Here is a 17,415-nt window from a genome sequence, read left to right on the forward strand (position 1 = left end):
ACGGCGTTTCTCGAGCAGTTTCTTCACAGAGGTCTCTGTGTGGACCAAGATGATGGCTATACCAAATGATCCTACGGCCTCCGATAGAAAGTGGGCAGGCACCGGCACATCAGCTGATAAAGCGAAAGACAAGCAAGACGCCAAGGCTGTGCGAGACAGCACAGGCTTGGTTGCTGTCATGGAGTCGATTTGAGATGGGACATGCTGGATATCTTCCGTACCGTAAACATAGACATAATGCGTGAAGTCAGAACTCCCCTTAGGGCGCTGAACTGCCTAAGAATGCTCGGTACGGCGTGAGCGTGAGCGGGTGAGGCAACTGCCCTACGTAGAGAAACACGTCAGTAATTGCACGATGAGACAATCAAGTCGCCTCGAGCCTAAACTAAGCTGTTCACGCATTTAGCATGGAATTACCCACAAGCAGGATCTGCACCAATCTTGACCTCATTGCCCAATGCATCGAATTTTCGGAATGTTGCGGCTTCTTCCAGTCGATGATGTATGATGAATCTTTCTCCGAGATCGTTGAACAATCACTGGCCGAAGGGGCAAAGTAAGGCGATCGAGCCGACTCATTGTCGTCAGGAATGCTGCTGAAGGCGGTGCCCATGTAGAGGTTAAGCTCGTCAACTGGGCCCCAGGGACGACCGTCCGCGCTGAGCCGAAACCAAGAAAAGCCCGATGTCCGTGAGTGTCGTGAAGATTCACTGCTGACCCTGGATCGTCTCTCCGCTGATGCCACTGGCTCTGGATACCGTGGCTCGTGTTGCCCCGTTCCCGCATGGTCTCCTTGGGTGGAAGCCATTGGGCCTAGGTTCCACACCCTGGTCTCATGGGAAGCTCCGAAAGATAGCTAAGCGAGTGTTTTCGGAAGGGAATGAATGGAAGAGGTGACTACTGCCATCAAGACAGTCCAGCAGCCTGGGGTAGTGACCGGATGATATGCAGCGGGGAGGCAGCGCAGTGGGATCTGACCCTAGTATTCCCCCCGGGTTCGGACATCATTGTTTTGCCATCTGAGCACTGCCTGCTTGCCGCAGTCATACTACTGCTGTGTCGAGAGTAAACGACTGCCATAGTTGGTGACGTTGCGGTGCCTGACGTGGCCCCGCTAAATGGGCTGTCGATTGCTTCAGATAGATTCATCGGAGACTTATCACATGACGGATGCCGGCAAGTACCTCGTAGTACTCGTGCGTGTTGTAGGACCGGCATGGCCGAGGAGCTCAATAGGTGAGCGAGTTAAAGGGCTGTAAAAGTCAGGCGTAAAACACGCGGGTAACCCCGGCCGATCTGGGTGTTGCGTAAATCATCTGCCGCGCGAGCCGACCTGCTGAGCGTTCAATAAATCATCAACTATGATTTTCTCACTGGGCTTGCCTTTCAGGTGTGCTGCTATTCACGGGGAGTTGGGCTCTAGGCCCCCTGTTTCATGTTGCTCGAGAATGAATCGCATGACGCCTTGTCCGAACCGTGTGATGGAAGTTTAAACTTGGACCCCCAGTTGTCAAATCCAGACCCACGTCAAAGTTCTTTTTTAGAAGACAAGCTCGTCTTCTCGTCTTGTGTGACGATCGATTATGTATACCTGGGCAGATCCCATCGTACAATTCGCAGAATATCCCGTTCCGCCTGCTATCAAACTTTCTCAGCCATGCTAGTGACGAGATGGGACTTGACTTCTGTCTTTGCGATTGAACGCCTTGGAACAAATTACTGGAATCATTCGCAATCTCAATATCAAATCTCGCATCGATAATAATACAGGAACCATTCCGTCCTCTTGATGTCACCGTGGCTGCGCGATAACTTCAATAACCTAAGTTAGAACCAGGTTCTCTTGTGATTAAGAGGAAGGCGTCGATCCCATAAAAAGACTTGACACAAGATTATGTGGCTAACAGCGAGTTAGGTACACAAAGGCATTTTTAACTGCACTGCTGTCTTCAGATCATGTGAAATTTATTTTGGTTCTCAGGATCTAAACATTGAACTACAAGCCGGCTGAGAGCACCATTGGTGCCGGCCGATGAACACTGGTCACCAACGACGCAAACAATGATACAAAATCTAATCCATGTAGCGAGCTTGAGGATGACTAGCACCGATACAAGGTAGCGCCTGGGGAAAGAGGTCAGCAATCCCTAGTTACCTTGGCTGGCGAGATGACTGACCCGAAGCTGCATCGCGCTTGTATCGTCGAGCGCATACCCGTTTTGGGACCAAGCGTTGCGAGAAGGGCCGGGCCCAACGTTGACAGCAACGTGAAGAAGAGAACAATCAGAGACGAGTCGCGGAGATTGAGACCAAAGAGCGAAGGACCCAGCATACCGAACGTGATCCTTGAGTGCTGTTAACAGACAACATTCGCACCCTTGATAGTTAGTCTAATACACGGAAGAATACTGGCATTCATAGAGCACCAGACAGTAAATGCATTGAAGTATCGAGTTGATTTGCGCTCTCCCAGCGGAATCGGCTCAATGCCTTGTTCTTCAACTCAGCCCAGACGCAGAAGGTTGTGAAGTAAGCCATCGCGCTCATTGTGTCCATATTGTGGTTTGGTTATGACTAATTGATAGCTCTTCCCTTCAAGTTATGCGTGTAGTTGCTGATTCGCTGATGACGGCGGTGGCGCTTCAACATCCATGATGTTACTGACTTGCCGTGGTCTCTGATCTTGTACAAAGCCCTCGTGATGATGAAATCGAGTGAGATGAGCGTGGTTGCACAAAATCGCAAAAAGATGATGAGACTCTCAGAGAGCGGTACGTGGATGTGACAAGCTAGTTCAAGTCGCAGATCCGCTGCTGCTCGATCTTGTCCTACCTCAGACCCGACTGTGTGGTACAGGAGGGTGGCAATTGGGTATGCGTGGACGCACAAAGGATGACGGACGATCTAGTTTAGCTGATGCTAATGAACCACCGCAATGTCTCTGCGTTAGCACATTAGACAGCGTGACAAGTCAGGGAAGGTAGACGAAAGGAACTTGGAAATACCAGATTGAACACTACGAGATGTTTGCAGTAAAAATGGAACCACTTGTTGCGAGGATGCAAACCACCATGGGAGCATGACCGGCTGTCAAATACTATTTTGTATGGCTCTTCTTGTCTATTACATACAGGGCAGTCCACTAGCGGGTGTGGCTCACACGACTCTCAAGTACCGATACTTTGCGATCAGTGACAACTTAAACTCAGTCAAGCCAATGTGGTTGTCATCGGCAGATTTTTGCCCGTGAGCAACAAAATGGATGTAGCTAAACTTGGTCCTTGACTTCAAGGACCCCTTTAGTGCCTCGGGCTGTCAACCGAGTGGCTGTAGGCTTTGATGACTTTTCTTTGATTTGCGGAAGAAGCCTATTGTCGTCGAAGTCACTTGGCTCCTCTCGCCCCGCCCGTCTCAGAGAATGTCGTTGACGATCGAGAAAAAAAAGACTGCGGCCAAAAAAAGAAAATGAAAAGAGAGAGAGAGAGAGGGACGGTGTTCAGCCTCCCTCTGTTTTCTTGGAATTAAATCACCACTAAGGTTCTAAATCTACAGATTTGGTTGGATTGGCATGTCGCTTGCTTGAGCTCCTGGTTGGGAATCGCTAGGGTCTCTGCGCGGAGTCACCCAACACCCCAGCACGCCGGCTCCAGTCGGACGCCGAGAGACGACGAGGATTAACGAGAATTGATCTGCTAACGGCGTCATCTCCGGCATGAGCAACGGCCGACACGGTGACTTTGCGGCGAGCTTGATTGACAACTTACAGCACCGATGCTGGAATGGTCAACTTGCTCAAATCGTGAGAGTAAAATGCAATTTGCTGGTTAAGCAATCGCCATCCAACCAAGAATGGTCTCGTTCTGTTCCAGCGTTCCGGGCCAGCGGCTAGTTGCGCCACCTCTGACACAGTTTGGAAGCTCAACAAAATTGTCACCGTAGATATCGGCTATCAACCGTCTACTTCACACGCGGCACAGTACATCATTGACTTTTCCCGACTCAAGGTGATATGCCCGAGCAAATTTGACTGTACAAAACAGCGCAAATTCTATGCTTCAAACAATCAAGGTCCATTGGAGTTTTCTCTTCTTCTTCTTTTTTTTTTTTTTTTTTTTTTTTGTGTTTTCCCTTCTTGTCCCTTCCCTTTTTGCATGCAGCTGCTTCACATTCTTACCAAGTATTTACTAAAAACGCGCTGCCTCACCGAACTTTAACTAAGACGCAGGACCAACGTCTGAAGCCTGCCTCCTCCCGATCAGTTCCCGATAGTGTTCGCCCAAAATACATGCATAGTAGCTGATCTCAACGAAGTTTCGCCACTACTTCTGACAGCTTCTGTCAGATGGTTGCGAACTGAGAGGGCAAGGGATCTTCCAAGGGTGTTGGTGGGGAGAGACTGCCTGCTCCCTTGAAAGAGGGCTGGAAGATCATGGCCTGCACTTCTAGGCACGTAAGGTGTTTAAAGAGGAGACATCAAGGGCTGTCGTCCTGATGTTCTGAGCTTGTTGCTAGTAACAACCCCCAAGGGTTTACAAGCCGAAGCCAAGGTGCCATAACCTGATGACTTCGAGTTATCTGCATGGCGGGGATTCAGGGCGGAACAGTTAAGCCCGGATGGAGCCCGGCGCCAAACATGGAGAAAGTATCGGCCCCGAACTCCACCTAACCGGTACGGACTACCCCTTACCCCTGATTCGAACCCCATTTCTTTTCTGAAGGCTCGCATTGCTGGTTGCACTACTCCGTACCTACGCCCCTCAAAACGCTTAAACCTTGAGAGCCACCACGGTCACTTTCGTCTCAAGGGACCCAGCTCAACGCGCTACGTGGCGGCTCCTGAGACACAATGTCCCCTCGGTTATATGCTTTGTCTGAAGCTGACATTGAGCAGCTGTGGCCCTACACCATGGCTTCCCGTCGCGAACTCTCCAGTCAAAGCTCCCTGAGAGTATCCTGAACAACTATACGAATAGTCGACAAACCCCCGTTCGACATGACAAGATGGCCAATCGACGACAACGGCGTGTCATAATCATCGCCGTAATCCTTTTCGGTCTCTTTGCTTTCCACAGCCTTCGTTCCAGCAGGGAAACGCCTCCCGTCGTCCGCGAACATGTCAACATCCGCCTCGTAAAGAGTAGCTTCGACTGGGCCAACCATCGTCACAAGTACCCCATATCCCCATCACGAATGCACCATCTACCTACACAGCGGCCAAAGACTCTCCCGCGAGTCCAATTCAATTTTGGCGCCAAGCGAATGCGCAAGAACGATGCGAAATCTGAATCGCGACGAACGGCGGTCCGAGAAGTCTTTGTCAAGAGCTGGAATAGTTACAAGGAGTACGCGTGGGGCTTTGACGAGCTGACGCCGGTTACGGCCAAGGGGAAAGACACCTTCGGCGGTTATGCAGCAACTCTGGTTGACGCGCTCGATTCCCTGTGGATAATGGACTTGCGCGATGATTTTGACGCTGCCTTGTCTGTCATTGGGGCCATGGATTGGGATGATACAAAGGAGACGGCTGTCAATGTCTTTGAGACTACTATCCGTCATCTCGGAGGATTATTGAGCGCGTACGACCTTAGCGGGGAACCCGTATTGTTGCTCAAGGCCATTGAGCTCGGCGACATGCTGTATGCGGCCTTTGACACGCCGAATAGGATGCCTCCTTTCTGGTTGGATTTCCAGCTTGCTAAGGAGGGAAAGCTCGTGGCTGGAACATCGGATCCTTCAGCATCGCCATGCTCGCTATCGCTTGAGTTCACAAGACTCTCGCAAGTGACCGGGGACCACAAGTACTTTGACGCAATCGAGAGAGTCAAGCTGTTTCTCGAGAGCACGCAGCGGGAGACTCAACTTCCAGGTATGTGGCCGGCGCTCATCAACTTCCGGGATGAGAGTGTTTTGCAACACAACGAGTTCACATTGGGAGCGCTCGCCGACTCTCTGTATGAGTATCTGCCCAAGATGCATGCTCTGCTCGGAGGGACGGACCCAGCCTACGAGAAGATGTATCGACATGCGATGCACGTTGTTGAGCAGTACCTCCTATTTCGTCCAATGCTCCCCGACAACGAGAATATCCTATTCTCTGGGACAGCGTTTGCCGAAGGCGATGTGCGGCGCAACCCCGAGAGCCAGCATTTGTCGTGCTTCGTTGGCGGGATGTTTGGGCTGGGCGGCAAGCTTTTCGGTATCAAAGAGCACATGGGTCTCGCCGAAAGGCTGGCCCGCGGCTGCGGGTGGGCGTACAACTCATTCCCAACAGGTCTGATGCCGGAGATCTTTGGCATGGTCCCTTGCGAGACACTGGATGGCTGTAATTGGGACGAGGGGCGGTGGAAGCGCGAAGGCGCATCAGGGTTGAAAAAGGGGTTCTCACACGCGCGGGACCCCCGCTACATTCTCCGTCCAGAGGCGATTGAAAGTATCTTCCTGATGTATAGGATGACCGGAAACCCGGAGTACCAGGAAATAGCATGGACAATGTTTCAGTCTATTGTAAATGCGACAGAAACTGAGATTGCCAACTCGGCAATCGAGGACGTCACTGTCAGAGGAGAGACGAAGAAGCTTGATTCAATGGAAGTAAGTCACAACATCTGCGAGGAGCCAAAGACAAGTATAGGACGCAGACTAACGGTTCTACAGAGCTTCTGGATGGCGGAAACGCTGAAGTATTTCTATCTCATCTTCTCGCCTCCTAGCCTAGTTGATCTTGACGAGTATGTCTTGAACACAGAGGCGCATCCGCTTAAACGACAGTTGCTATGAGCAGAAAAATACAACACCTTCATTTTAGAGCAGGCCATTTTCACTCCGCTGCCTCAATTTGAGGCACTTTTGCATCGATTGGAGCTGTCTGTTTGGTCCGATATGTACGGATAAGCGCAGAAGTATGCAAAGATACCTCGTGATGCTGGACCTGCCAGCCCACCTCCATTGGAGGCTCGAGTCTGCTATGATGACGTATCATATCTCATCATGCGCAAGTTCCCTTCCAAATGGTATCATGTGAGGAGCCATGCCTCATTTCCCACTGACCGTCTCCTTCAAGGTTACCCCTCTAGTGCTTCCATCTCAGCAGGGTGACTGAGGCCTTGGCGAATTCGTACGGGCCCTTGCCATCCCATTTGCTCTCAGTAATACCGACAGGGTTCTTGTCGCCGGTGTTAACAACCTTCACATTCTCGCCAGTGACGGTGTAAACCTGAACATCGGCACCCTCCTTGACACCCTCGAGATCGACGGAGAATCCCTTGGTCTCATGGACGTTAACGACAGCCAAGTTGACAAAGCCGTTGTCGTCGATGGTGGCACTGACGTCGAGGTAAGGAGTCTCGATGGCGCCGCGGATCCAGACGGGCTCGGTGGCGCCTTCGTACTCGGGAGCGCGCACGTGGGTGGCGATGGTAGATCCTCTCATGTACTTGCTGAACAACAACAGAGGCCACCAAGTAGTTTGCTTGGTGATACCTTCCTTCGTGGTCATCAAGGGAGAGATGACGTTAACAGATTGAGCAATGTTGGCCATGCCAACGTACTTTGCCTGACGAACAAATACGTTGAGCCAAACACCGACGGCCAGAGCGTCAGACAGTGTGTATCTGCGGCTCATCATTAGAATTGCTGGCATGATTCACAAAGGTAGAAATAGAGGAAGTGTCGACTTACGCCTCCTCAGCACCCTCTTCACCAGGTGCTCTGACGGGATCCCAAACATTCCACTCGTCGAAGCAAATCTTTTGTCTCTTGCATGTGGGCGGCACCTTGTTCTCAATGCGGGCCAGATCGATAAGGCTGCCAGTGATTTCAATGGCGCGTTCGGCGGCTCTGGGTGCTGTGTAGGGGAGAGGAGACAATGTCAGTCGTCTATCTTATCTTATGACTGGCATCTGGCCATGTGACAAGTAGACAGGCGGAGATAACTTACCTGTAGCATTCTTCAGATGGTCTTCCGATGCAGTGTAAAGGTGGATGCTGTGCATGTCGATCAACGACGCAGTGGTGCTACCACCGAGACCATGCAAACTCCATGTGATGCACTCCTTAATCACATATGTGTCCCAGCTGCTGAAGCCAGTTTCGCCGCAGAGGATCAGTTCCAAAGAGGGATCGAGAAGCTTGAGCGCCTTCGCCCATTGGTAAGCCTGCTTGGCGTAGTCCTCCTTGGTCATTTGCATGACCTGCCAGGGGCCCCAACACTCATTGCCCAAGGCCCAGTATTTGACCTGTTGTTGAAAGGTGAGCGAGATGACCCTGTGCACGCACTTGGGCAGTCTTTGAATGGGTGGGACTTACGTTGTAAGGCTTCTCACGTCCGTTCTTACGGCGGAGGTTGGCATAGTAGGTGTCCTTGTCAGAGTTACAGTACTCAACCCAAGCAAGAGCTGAACGTGTCAGTATTAGCCAACCGTACCCATCGACCAGGACCGAGTCCGGACCGAGTCCAGGTCGGTGCTACTGGAAGATCAACTTACCCTCATCAAGCGTGCCAGTGCCAAAGTTGAGGGCCAGGTAAGGCTCAGCGCCAACAACCTCACACCACTTCATGAACTCGTCTGTTCCGAATTCATTGCTCTCGACGCCGATCCAAGCCAGCTCAGGCCTAAATGGTGGATGCATGTTAGCCACTCGCTGCACTCCAAACGCGGGCCGCTTACGCAGGGGTCTAGACCCCCGAAGGATTCGGTGTCGAGGGGTCTCGATTTGCATGCTGGCGACCGGAATTTCATGTTGGGAGTTCCCTCATACCTCTTGGGACGGTTTTCCTTGGGACCGACGCCGTCAATCCAGTGGTAAGTAGCAACAAAATTGCCACCTGGGTACCTCACAACGGGGCAGTTGAGTTCCTTGAAAGCCTCAATAACGTCCTTTCGGAAACCGTTCTCATCAGAAAGAGGGTTGCCAGGGTCGTAGATGCCACCGTAGATACATCTTCCCATGTGCCTACGAGATGCGTGTTAGTGGGTTTGCATGTTTAGACGCGAGGAGCCCGGGATGAGAAGCAGGCGGCGTAGGCGGCGCAGCACAAGCTTACTCTGTGAAGCCACCATAGACATTGTCATCGATTTTGGAGACGACATGGGAGGGGTTCAGCGTGATGCTGGGGCGAGCATCCTCTGCGATCTTGGTGAAGGTCGCCATGGCTAGAACTTGTTTTGCGGTGTGGTAAGGTGTGGTGAAAGCACTCTCTTCCTGTCCGAGCGTATGTGCGGCGGTGGTGGTCCGATCAACCGGTAGCTGGTAATTTTATGCAAAAAGAACAGCTAGTCGATGAGTGGTGGAAAATGGACAGGACATGTGTACCGTGGCCGCAAATGCACGGGATTGAGGCCGGAATTTGAACTCGTCAGGGGCGGGGGCAAGCGGTGAAACAACGGAGACGGGCTGAAGAGTGGCAGAAAGGCAATGGAGGAGGATATTGGGCCGGCAGAGGAGGGATCGCATAGCAGGATCTGACTACTCGGTTTTGGGCATCAGTTTCCGTCACAATCGCCTTCACAGAGATGGGATACCCGGGCCAAGACATGGGACTGGGGCTATGTGAGAAGGGGTGGGTGGCCCCCGATTCGCCTTGGTTACCGACACCAACGGCACACTCGATATTGACCAGTTATCAGACATATTGGAGCGGAGAGAAAGTGCGGCTCTCAAATCTCGACTCCAACAGCGACAAGTGAAAGGCAGGTGGTGCGACAGGCGCGCGAATCATAGAGGATACCATGCGGAGAAAGTCGACGATAATGCGGGTGCCGGGGCATCGGAGTGGGGTAGTCGGCTCCGACTGGTACAGGATTGTGCATGCGGCATGACTGTGTGGGATGGTCTGCTGAGGGATGGGGGATGAGGATGGGAGGGGATGCTAGCTTAGGATGGGATGGTGGGGTTGGAACAGGGTCTCTTGGGGATAATGGGGAAATAGTTGGAGATATTGATGGATGGGGAATCATGAGCCGGCCCTTTTGTTGCTTGGGGCTGCATGTTGCCCATGTTGGCATCATGTGTACTCCGTATTGTATGGTTGGCTCTTGGGGAAGCATACGATATCTACATGTACCACGTATGGGCACGCATCGAAGGGAAGGGCTTCCAAGCAAATGTCTCCATTGTCTCTTTTGGCATGGACTTTTGCCTAGCCATATCCAGACTATGGATCAGTACGGATAGTAGCCGAGGTGTGAAGATGGAGAGCATTTCAGGTGGGTTGCCGCGATCCTTACTTTTGCTTCGACATTGGTTATCACAGTCAGGCCAGAACCCATTTCAGGCCTGACTAACAACTTGGCACGCAGGTAACAGCCAGGGTGATGGACAATGGGTATGGACTTGGAACATCGCGATGGAGGCGCGTACTGTAGGCTGCCAAGAATATCAGATGCGAAGATTATCGCCTAGTTGTCACCGATGTCCGTACATTTGCAAGGACAAGCGGTTGAAGAATATACGAAGGCTGAAGCGAAGCCGGAGAGCAACGAGGAGTAAATGAGTGCTGGTTGGGCCGGCTGCCGAAGAACGGAAAAGCAGGCCGAACTACCTAGGTGCGAAGCGCGAAAACGGTCGAGACGGGCCCGAGCAAGAACGAAGCACAAACAACAAAGAGAAGACCCAGAAGAAGGAGTGTCTATGAACCTGGAGGCTGGAGTGACCCGAGTGAGTTTGCGGAGAGGACCGAGACAATGCGGAACATTTTCCAGCCATTTCTTTTGCTTTTGAGAGGCCAAGTCCCGAGGCGAAGTGGTCGAGGTACGTACCCATGAGTAAGGTGAGGAGAGGAAAAAGAAATAGTGGAACCATAAACTGTTAATATGGGGTTTCTCTTCTTCAGCATCGTTTCTCATTGGAGCGCATAGGCCAAAAGCTAAAGCTTGATTCTCCTCCAATCTTGTGCCAGTTTTGCCAGTGACGACATTGGCTGTAATAAGCGGGGTGTTGGTGTCTGATGATCCAATCAAAGTGGTCTTTTCTGGGAACGTATCGTTTTGCTTTGTTTGCATCCGAGAGTACGTACCTACCTGAGGTACCTGAGCAATATCGCAAGGTACGGGGGTACGGGGGTACTTGATGGAGAAAAGTTGCCCGGCTAACAATATTGGAGCAGACGGGCCATCGCGGAATCAGAGACAAAGACCAAGATGGAATGGATACCCATGCTAGAGAAATAGAGTAGAAACTACGGATAGAGGATTACAAAAGTCATACTAGGGCGGAGATGAAGCGCAATTGACATCTTCTTATGAAGCGCGTTGCCTAGCTTCGGTGGACAATGACACGCCAATGTGCCTAGTGTATGTTCGAGAGCGTCCAGTCACTTCCCGCCAAACGAGTTTCATGAATCGTTCTTTTCCATGTGGTTGAAGGAAGTGAAAGTTCAGAGGCCACACCTGCGCTCTCGACAAGGCTAGGTATCCAACTTTCAGACAATACTGCCCGAGTTGCCATGTGACTGATTCTTGTCAACATGGGTCTTCCTCCTTCGCCGCCAGTTCCAGCAGCTCGGATCGCCAAAATAATTCAGCCAACAACCTGATCATCATGGAATGGCGCAGCACGTACGGAGTACGCCCTTGACGTCCCCATTCATTGCCGTGTCGCTCGTCGGTGTTGATGAGCCGAACACCCACAGTCATCCACACACACACACAGTGTACACATCATACCCGCAAACTCCGCCTTGAAACCCCCAACCCTAGCAACTTTCCCCGCGTGCCCACGTTGCTCAAAATTATGGAGATTGGAGAAGGTCCTGACCGTGAACCTTAACGGGCGCCTCTCCAAGTCGACCTCAACTTTGTTACCTCTGCCTCACTGCCTGCCTACCAGTACCTCGTCTTTGACAAGCGCAGTACCTGGCACACACACACGCACATGCATACACCAAACAAACACCTCCAGAATTCACCAACACCTGGCAAACTAGCGCGATATCTCCGCATCCCAGCGTAACCTGGGGCAAGGGGGTTAGTCTGGGGCCGGGGCAACCATCACCGATGCCGTCTTTCAACGGGCTGAGTGGCCCCGGAAAAGGCAAGCCAGGGATTCGAATGCCTCTCCACTCTCGCATATCCCCCGGTAACTTTACCACCAACCGAACGCACCACGGCAGCATTGCTTGATGTTTCGCCTGCGCTAGCCTGTTGTATCCAAACTCGCCCACGCTTCTGGGAGAGCGTGAGGGAGAGACTCAGAGAGGCAGACGGGCTTAATCTCTTCGATGCTCCCACGCTCCCATCCGATGCGACCTTCGGGCCAAAGTGGATACGGGGAAACATGGGGTCGCTCAAACATTCTATAAAGACGCGACGATCCCTTCGTGCTGATGCAACATGCGAGACCGTTCCATTGCAGCTCGACGAGTCGGTTTGACCCTGAACCCTCGAATCATTAGATTCTACAGCCCAGGCTTGGACGTTGCCTACTTCCTGACGAGCCCGCGACGACTACCTACCCAACACCTTGCTGGAGAGTCCTTCACCAACAAAACCCCCCAAAACCAAGCCCATCATGGCGCTCCCTCCCAAGTGGTACCAGTTCCTTGTGAGCGTCTTCGCCTCACTCGGTTCCTTCAACTACGGTTATGATTTGGGTGTCATTGCCTCTGCCATTGCCTCGGCTTCTTTCAAGACCAAGTTTGGCGAAGACCCTAATGAGATGTAAGTCACCGCCTAACGTAGAGTTGCTACGGACTGGAATCTGTGGTCAACCATCAACCTGCACGAATCCAGGGGCATCACGACTGACTCTTTCTCCCTCTCAGTGGCGCTGTCGTCTCCGTCTTCACTGGAGGTGGCTTCATCGGCGCTGGTGTCGCCGGTCCCACCGGTGACAGACTAGGCCGTAAGAAAACCATTCTTATCGGTGCTTCCATCTTCGTTCTCGGTGGTGCTCTCCAGGCCGCTGCCCAGTCTCTCGCTTTCCTCTACGCCGGTCGTGCGCTCGCTGGTATCGGGTACGTCAATCCCTCAACCCAAAAATGCCAATCTGACGGGACGATACATGTGCTGACTGCATTCCATCCAGTGTCGGTATGTTGACGATGATCATTCCCATGTACCAGGCCGAACTCTGCCACCCTAGCATTCGTGGACGAGTCACTGCTCTGCAACAATTCATGCTCGGTGTCGGTGCTTTGGCTGCTGCTTGGATCTCATACGGAACATACATTGGGTTTGCCGAGAACGACAACAACCAATGGCGCGTCAGTTTGGGTATCCAGTGTATTCCTGGTGGCATTCTGGCTTTGCTTATTCTCCTCTTCCCCGAATCTCCTCGTTGGCTCATCGACCATGGCCGCCTTGACGAGGGTCTTGCCACTTTGGCCAAGCTCCACGCTCACGGCGACATCAACGACGCCTGGGTCCGCGCCGAGTTCGACCAAATCCAAGATTCCATCGCCGCCGAGCACGAGGGCTCCGCAAAGTCTTACAAGGAGCTCTTCACCGACAAGTCTTGCTTCCGTCGTCTCTTCCTCGCTTGCGCTCTCCAGGCTTCCATTCAGATGACTGGCGTCAGTGCCATTCAGTACTACTCCGTCGCAATCTACGAGAAGATCGGCATCGCCGGTGACGAGACCCTTCGCTACCAGGCCATCTCCTCCGTCATTGCCCTCGTCGCTCAGTTCCTCTGCATGATGCTCATCGACAAGACTGGTCGCCGCTGGCCCTTGATCTTCGGTAACCTTGGCAACTGCGTTACCTTTATCATTGCCACCATCCTTCTGGCCAAGTTCCCTCCCGGCTCTCCTCATGCTAGCGGAGCCACCGCCTGGGGCTTCATTGCCATGACATGGCTCTACAACTTCAGCTTCAGCGCCACCTGCGGTCCTCTATCGTGGATTATCCCTGCCGAGATCTTTGACATGAAGACTCGTTCCAAGGGTGTCTCCATCGCTACCATGACTTCGTACGCCTTCAACACTCTCATCGGTCAGACCACCTCTGTGGCTCTCGATGACAAGCACGGCATTGGCTGGCGCTGGTATATTCTGTTCATTGTAAGTTACCACAAAGGCTGGCGCAAAGTTCAACACATGCAAGTGTCTAACACGCATTCTCATAGGTTTGCAACTTTACTAACGCCCTCTTCTTCTGGGCATTCCTCCCCGAGACCGCTAAGCGTCCTCTGGAAGAGATGAGATATCTCTTCACTGAGGCTCCTCTCTTCATCCCGACCTTGGACATGTCGACTGTTGAGTCCCACGACCTCGAGCGCAGGGTTGAGGCGGTTGAGCAGAAACGCGAGGAGCATGGAAGCGAGCACATTTGATTCGTCAATAGACCTCACTCACACAGACACACAAACACTCCCATAATACCCAGGCACACATAGTACTTAATGTAACATTTAGCGCACTGGTCTGACTGTAGATCCAGTTTGACGCTTTATCAAAAACCAAAATGAGTCGATCCTTCGCACATTGGGTATACTTGTACACAATCATGGTTCCTAACGCCATGCCCACCTCGTAGCCAACAACCGACCTTCCCATTCTCCTTCTAAGTGATGGTACTCCATATTGTTTGACGTCCACCCGCGGTCGTCTGCCCTTTATCTGTAACCGTGTGTTGGTGCTGGTCTCGCCACGCCGTGGTGACCTTGATGACCATGCCCGTAACCTGGTCCGTGTCCGTAGCCGGACTCCATCATTGCCGGACCGCCGCGGCGCTGGCGACCGAAGCGAGAGAACATGCCTCCACCTCCGCCGCCGACTGGATGCGGTTGACGACCGCGCTGCTTACGTTTGTTTCGGAAGCAGCAGCAGTAGCAGCATAGGACCCAGAAAGCAATAAAGATAAAGCCGGCAATAGCAATGCCGATGATGGCGCCAGTGGCAAGGCGTCTTCCGCGTCCAGCCTGGTTCCTTAGTCAATATATTGCCATCAAGAAGTGGACTTCAAGGGGAGACCAACCATTGCTTAGGTAGACGGGTGCAGTATTGATAGTAAAATTACTGAGTCGTCTGAATCTCTGCTGGTGGATGATGTGGGCGAATTGGCTGACGGACGGAGAGTCTGTGTAGATAGAGAAGTATTGTGAGCTGAGTGCACTGTACTTAGTGTTCCATCACGATGGTAGGCAGCCTTATATCAATCCTACCCGTTACGACTTCTGGGCACACGACATACTTGGCTTGTCCCAATTCCTGGCCATGTCGAATAGTGTCACGTCATGAACATGGCTGAGAGCGCTATGGTGGTCAAAACACGTCAGCAGGGGAGCTCGGTGTGGCGCATTCCACGAAAAGTCGTTGTTTGGTAGCTCAAGGAGCAAGGTTCTCACCGTCCCCGTAGCCCCAAAGTTGTACTCAGTAAATCAGATCCCAAGCCAGTGAACGGTAGAAGTGCCGTCTGGTGCTACGCCTAGCTCCACGGTGACTTCATCGTCCAACTTGGCTCGCGGTCGACGCGTGGCTGGTGCCTCGGTGGGGCCGGCCCGAACGGCACATTGACGCGGCGCCAAGGTGGGCCGGCAATCCGGCACCGCCGACATATTTTTGGTGTCTCCTCGGCAGCACCGACCCGGCTCGAGTGAAGCCTTCAAGATTCTGTTCCTCAGTCCAATTTTTCTGATTCTTTCTACTTCAGCTACCTAATGGATTAACCAAGATTGAATGCTTGGGACATCTCATGGAAGTAAAGATTCACGTGATATATCAAGGGTCTCAAGCAATTTGGTTATATCCATCTGCCGGTAGAAAACCGGAAGACACAAGGGGAGTGTATCATAGTCTTGTGTGAAACCTCCAGAGTAGAGGCGCTAGTCCTTGGTTTGGCGCCTGCATTTACGTGAATTTGATCAGCGATCAGGTAGCATTCTCCCTACCTAATTTACCTGTGCATAGTGAGTGGGTTGTGATGCCCGGTACATGACAGGTGACTTTTTGAACATGACCTAAAATAATCGTAATGCCCCGCTACTACCTTATATCCCACCGGGAGCGGCCCACTGTAGAAGGGCTGAGGGAAAGAACATGGATCGAAGCCTCCAGCAAGTTGGTGGCTTCTACATGAAAGTTCAATCTTGAGTGTGGCTTTGAATTCGTACCGACCTTGACCGGTAAACATTATCGGCAATCCTGAGTCAAGTCTAGTAATCTCAATTGGGTATTTCTTGGACGAACGCCCTATTTCCTGGGCAATTACCTACAGCTCGGGCCTTCGAGCTGACGCCAGGCTATGACTGTGGCTATGTACGATCCGCTACACAGTTGCACATTTGCATCAATGACCGCGAAGAAAGCTGTCAATAAAGAGTACTGCAATCAACGTGACTTTGCCATGCGATGATTCATACCATCAACAAGACCGACCGTCTTCGTACCACTGAATCGAAACTAGGACATCGACGCCTCGAGCATCTTCCCTCTCATTGATCAATCGCCACCTTTATGACTCGTGAGGTGAATCTTGTAGAACGTCCTGCCTCGAATGCCTACTAAGAGCTTAATTTTACGCTATTTTCATCAAAGTTTGTTGAGTGTTTCCCTCAGGTTCCACTACGTCTAAATCTTATTGTGATCAGTGACTTGACGATCACGGTTGCTATACAATGTAGGGTTGGATTACGGATAGCCGGCGCAGAATCCCGACCAGTCATATCCGCCAACATAGTAGAAGAGCTTTCATTCGTTCCCCATCTCGCAGGCCCTCTGAGATAAAGCATTTGCTAATCGAGTGTGGGGGTTAACAATCCAAGAGCAGTTTGGTCATTTTTCTTGAGCCTTTCCCGGACGTTCAACACCCACAGAATCACCAACGAACTATTGCCGTTGTCCTACGCCGAAATTTCAAATAAATCTTATGATCAGATATGGTCTTTCATCTGTGTATAGTCCACTAAGTTGCTGAACCCGTCAAGCTGCTAATGGTGCTCTGGCCCGGCTGATAGTCTCCTGCTGCCAATTGGCAAGCCCTTAAGTTGATAGGCACCAGCCAAGACATGCTCACCATTACCCACTTACCTCATTCTGAGTGTCAGTTGCCACGCTGAAGTGTGGGCATTGCCGCTCAATGCCGCTCAAGTGTACATGATAGGTCAGGTGCCTGATGGGTAACTTATAAGGGACGGCCCGCATGCATTCGTGATAAATCCACGTCAATTTTTTTGATCCTCTAAAAGACACTCAATGAGGCACAATGGGCTACTTAAACGTTCCCATTTCAGACTGGATCACGCGGCTTTCCTACTCAAAGAAGAAAACCCAGCTCTTGGCAGTCAGCACAGTACACCAGTTTGCATGGGGTTCGCACTGGAGCAAGAGCCTAATTTGCAAAAAAAAAAAATGTGATGTATACTGGTCGCAACCAACGAGCAAACAAAGCAACTACTAGGGTCACCAGCAAATAGGAAATAGGCGCCGAGAAATAAGGATTTCTATACAGTGGGGAAGAAATTTCGAAGACTCTTCTTGAT

General features: G+C 51.7%; 6 protein-coding genes across 6 annotated transcripts; 2 read left to right on the plus strand and 4 right to left on the minus strand.

Moving 5' to 3' along the window:
• Positions 1-259: 259 nt before the first annotated feature.
• Positions 260-786, minus strand: CCOS01_15109 (uncharacterized protein; the record flags this gene model as incomplete). The annotated part of the gene is made up of 3 exons (XM_060463251.1): positions 260-324; positions 418-659; positions 719-786. The coding sequence occupies 3 exons, from the start codon at positions 784-786 to the stop codon at positions 260-262; spliced, it is 375 nt and encodes a 124-aa protein (XP_060306436.1).
• A 1,163-nt stretch (positions 787-1,949) lies between these two features.
• CCOS01_15110 (NCS1 nucleoside transporter) lies at positions 1,950-2,332 on the minus strand (the record flags this gene model as incomplete). The annotated part of the gene is made up of 2 exons (XM_060463252.1): positions 1,950-2,124; positions 2,178-2,332. 2 exons carry the CDS (start codon positions 2,330-2,332, stop codon positions 1,950-1,952), a joined length of 330 nt encoding a protein of 109 aa, XP_060306437.1.
• Positions 2,333-5,001: 2,669 nt separating this feature from the next.
• On the plus strand, positions 5,002-6,777 carry CCOS01_15111 (glycosyl hydrolase family 47; the record flags this gene model as incomplete). The annotated part of the gene is made up of 2 exons (XM_060463253.1): positions 5,002-6,591; positions 6,655-6,777. The coding sequence occupies 2 exons, from the start codon at positions 5,002-5,004 to the stop codon at positions 6,775-6,777; spliced, it is 1,713 nt and encodes a 570-aa protein (XP_060306438.1).
• A 292-nt stretch (positions 6,778-7,069) lies between these two features.
• On the minus strand, positions 7,070-9,150 carry CCOS01_15112 (alpha-L-arabinofuranosidase; the record flags this gene model as incomplete). Its single annotated transcript, XM_060463254.1, has 7 exons — positions 7,070-7,610; positions 7,678-7,843; positions 7,937-8,234; positions 8,305-8,393; positions 8,484-8,611; positions 8,758-8,952; positions 9,044-9,150. The coding sequence occupies 7 exons, from the start codon at positions 9,148-9,150 to the stop codon at positions 7,070-7,072; spliced, it is 1,524 nt and encodes a 507-aa protein (XP_060306439.1).
• A 3,357-nt stretch (positions 9,151-12,507) lies between these two features.
• Positions 12,508-14,268, plus strand: CCOS01_15113 (uncharacterized protein; the record flags this gene model as incomplete). The annotated part of the gene is made up of 4 exons (XM_060463255.1): positions 12,508-12,656; positions 12,761-12,952; positions 13,024-13,996; positions 14,062-14,268. The coding sequence occupies 4 exons, from the start codon at positions 12,508-12,510 to the stop codon at positions 14,266-14,268; spliced, it is 1,521 nt and encodes a 506-aa protein (XP_060306440.1).
• Positions 14,269-14,550: 282 nt separating this feature from the next.
• CCOS01_15114 (uncharacterized protein) lies at positions 14,551-14,859 on the minus strand (the record flags this gene model as incomplete). Its single annotated transcript, XM_060463256.1, has 1 exon — positions 14,551-14,859. A coding segment is annotated over one exon (309 nt), but the record flags the coding sequence as incomplete, so codon positions are not given.
• Positions 14,860-17,415: the final 2,556 nt, after the last annotated feature.

Source organism: Colletotrichum costaricense (genome assembly GCF_030867565.1).
Source record: "Colletotrichum costaricense strain IMI 309622 chromosome Unknown Scaffold_22.1, whole genome shotgun sequence".
NCBI classification, from domain to species: Eukaryota; Fungi; Ascomycota; class Sordariomycetes; order Glomerellales; family Glomerellaceae; genus Colletotrichum; species Colletotrichum costaricense.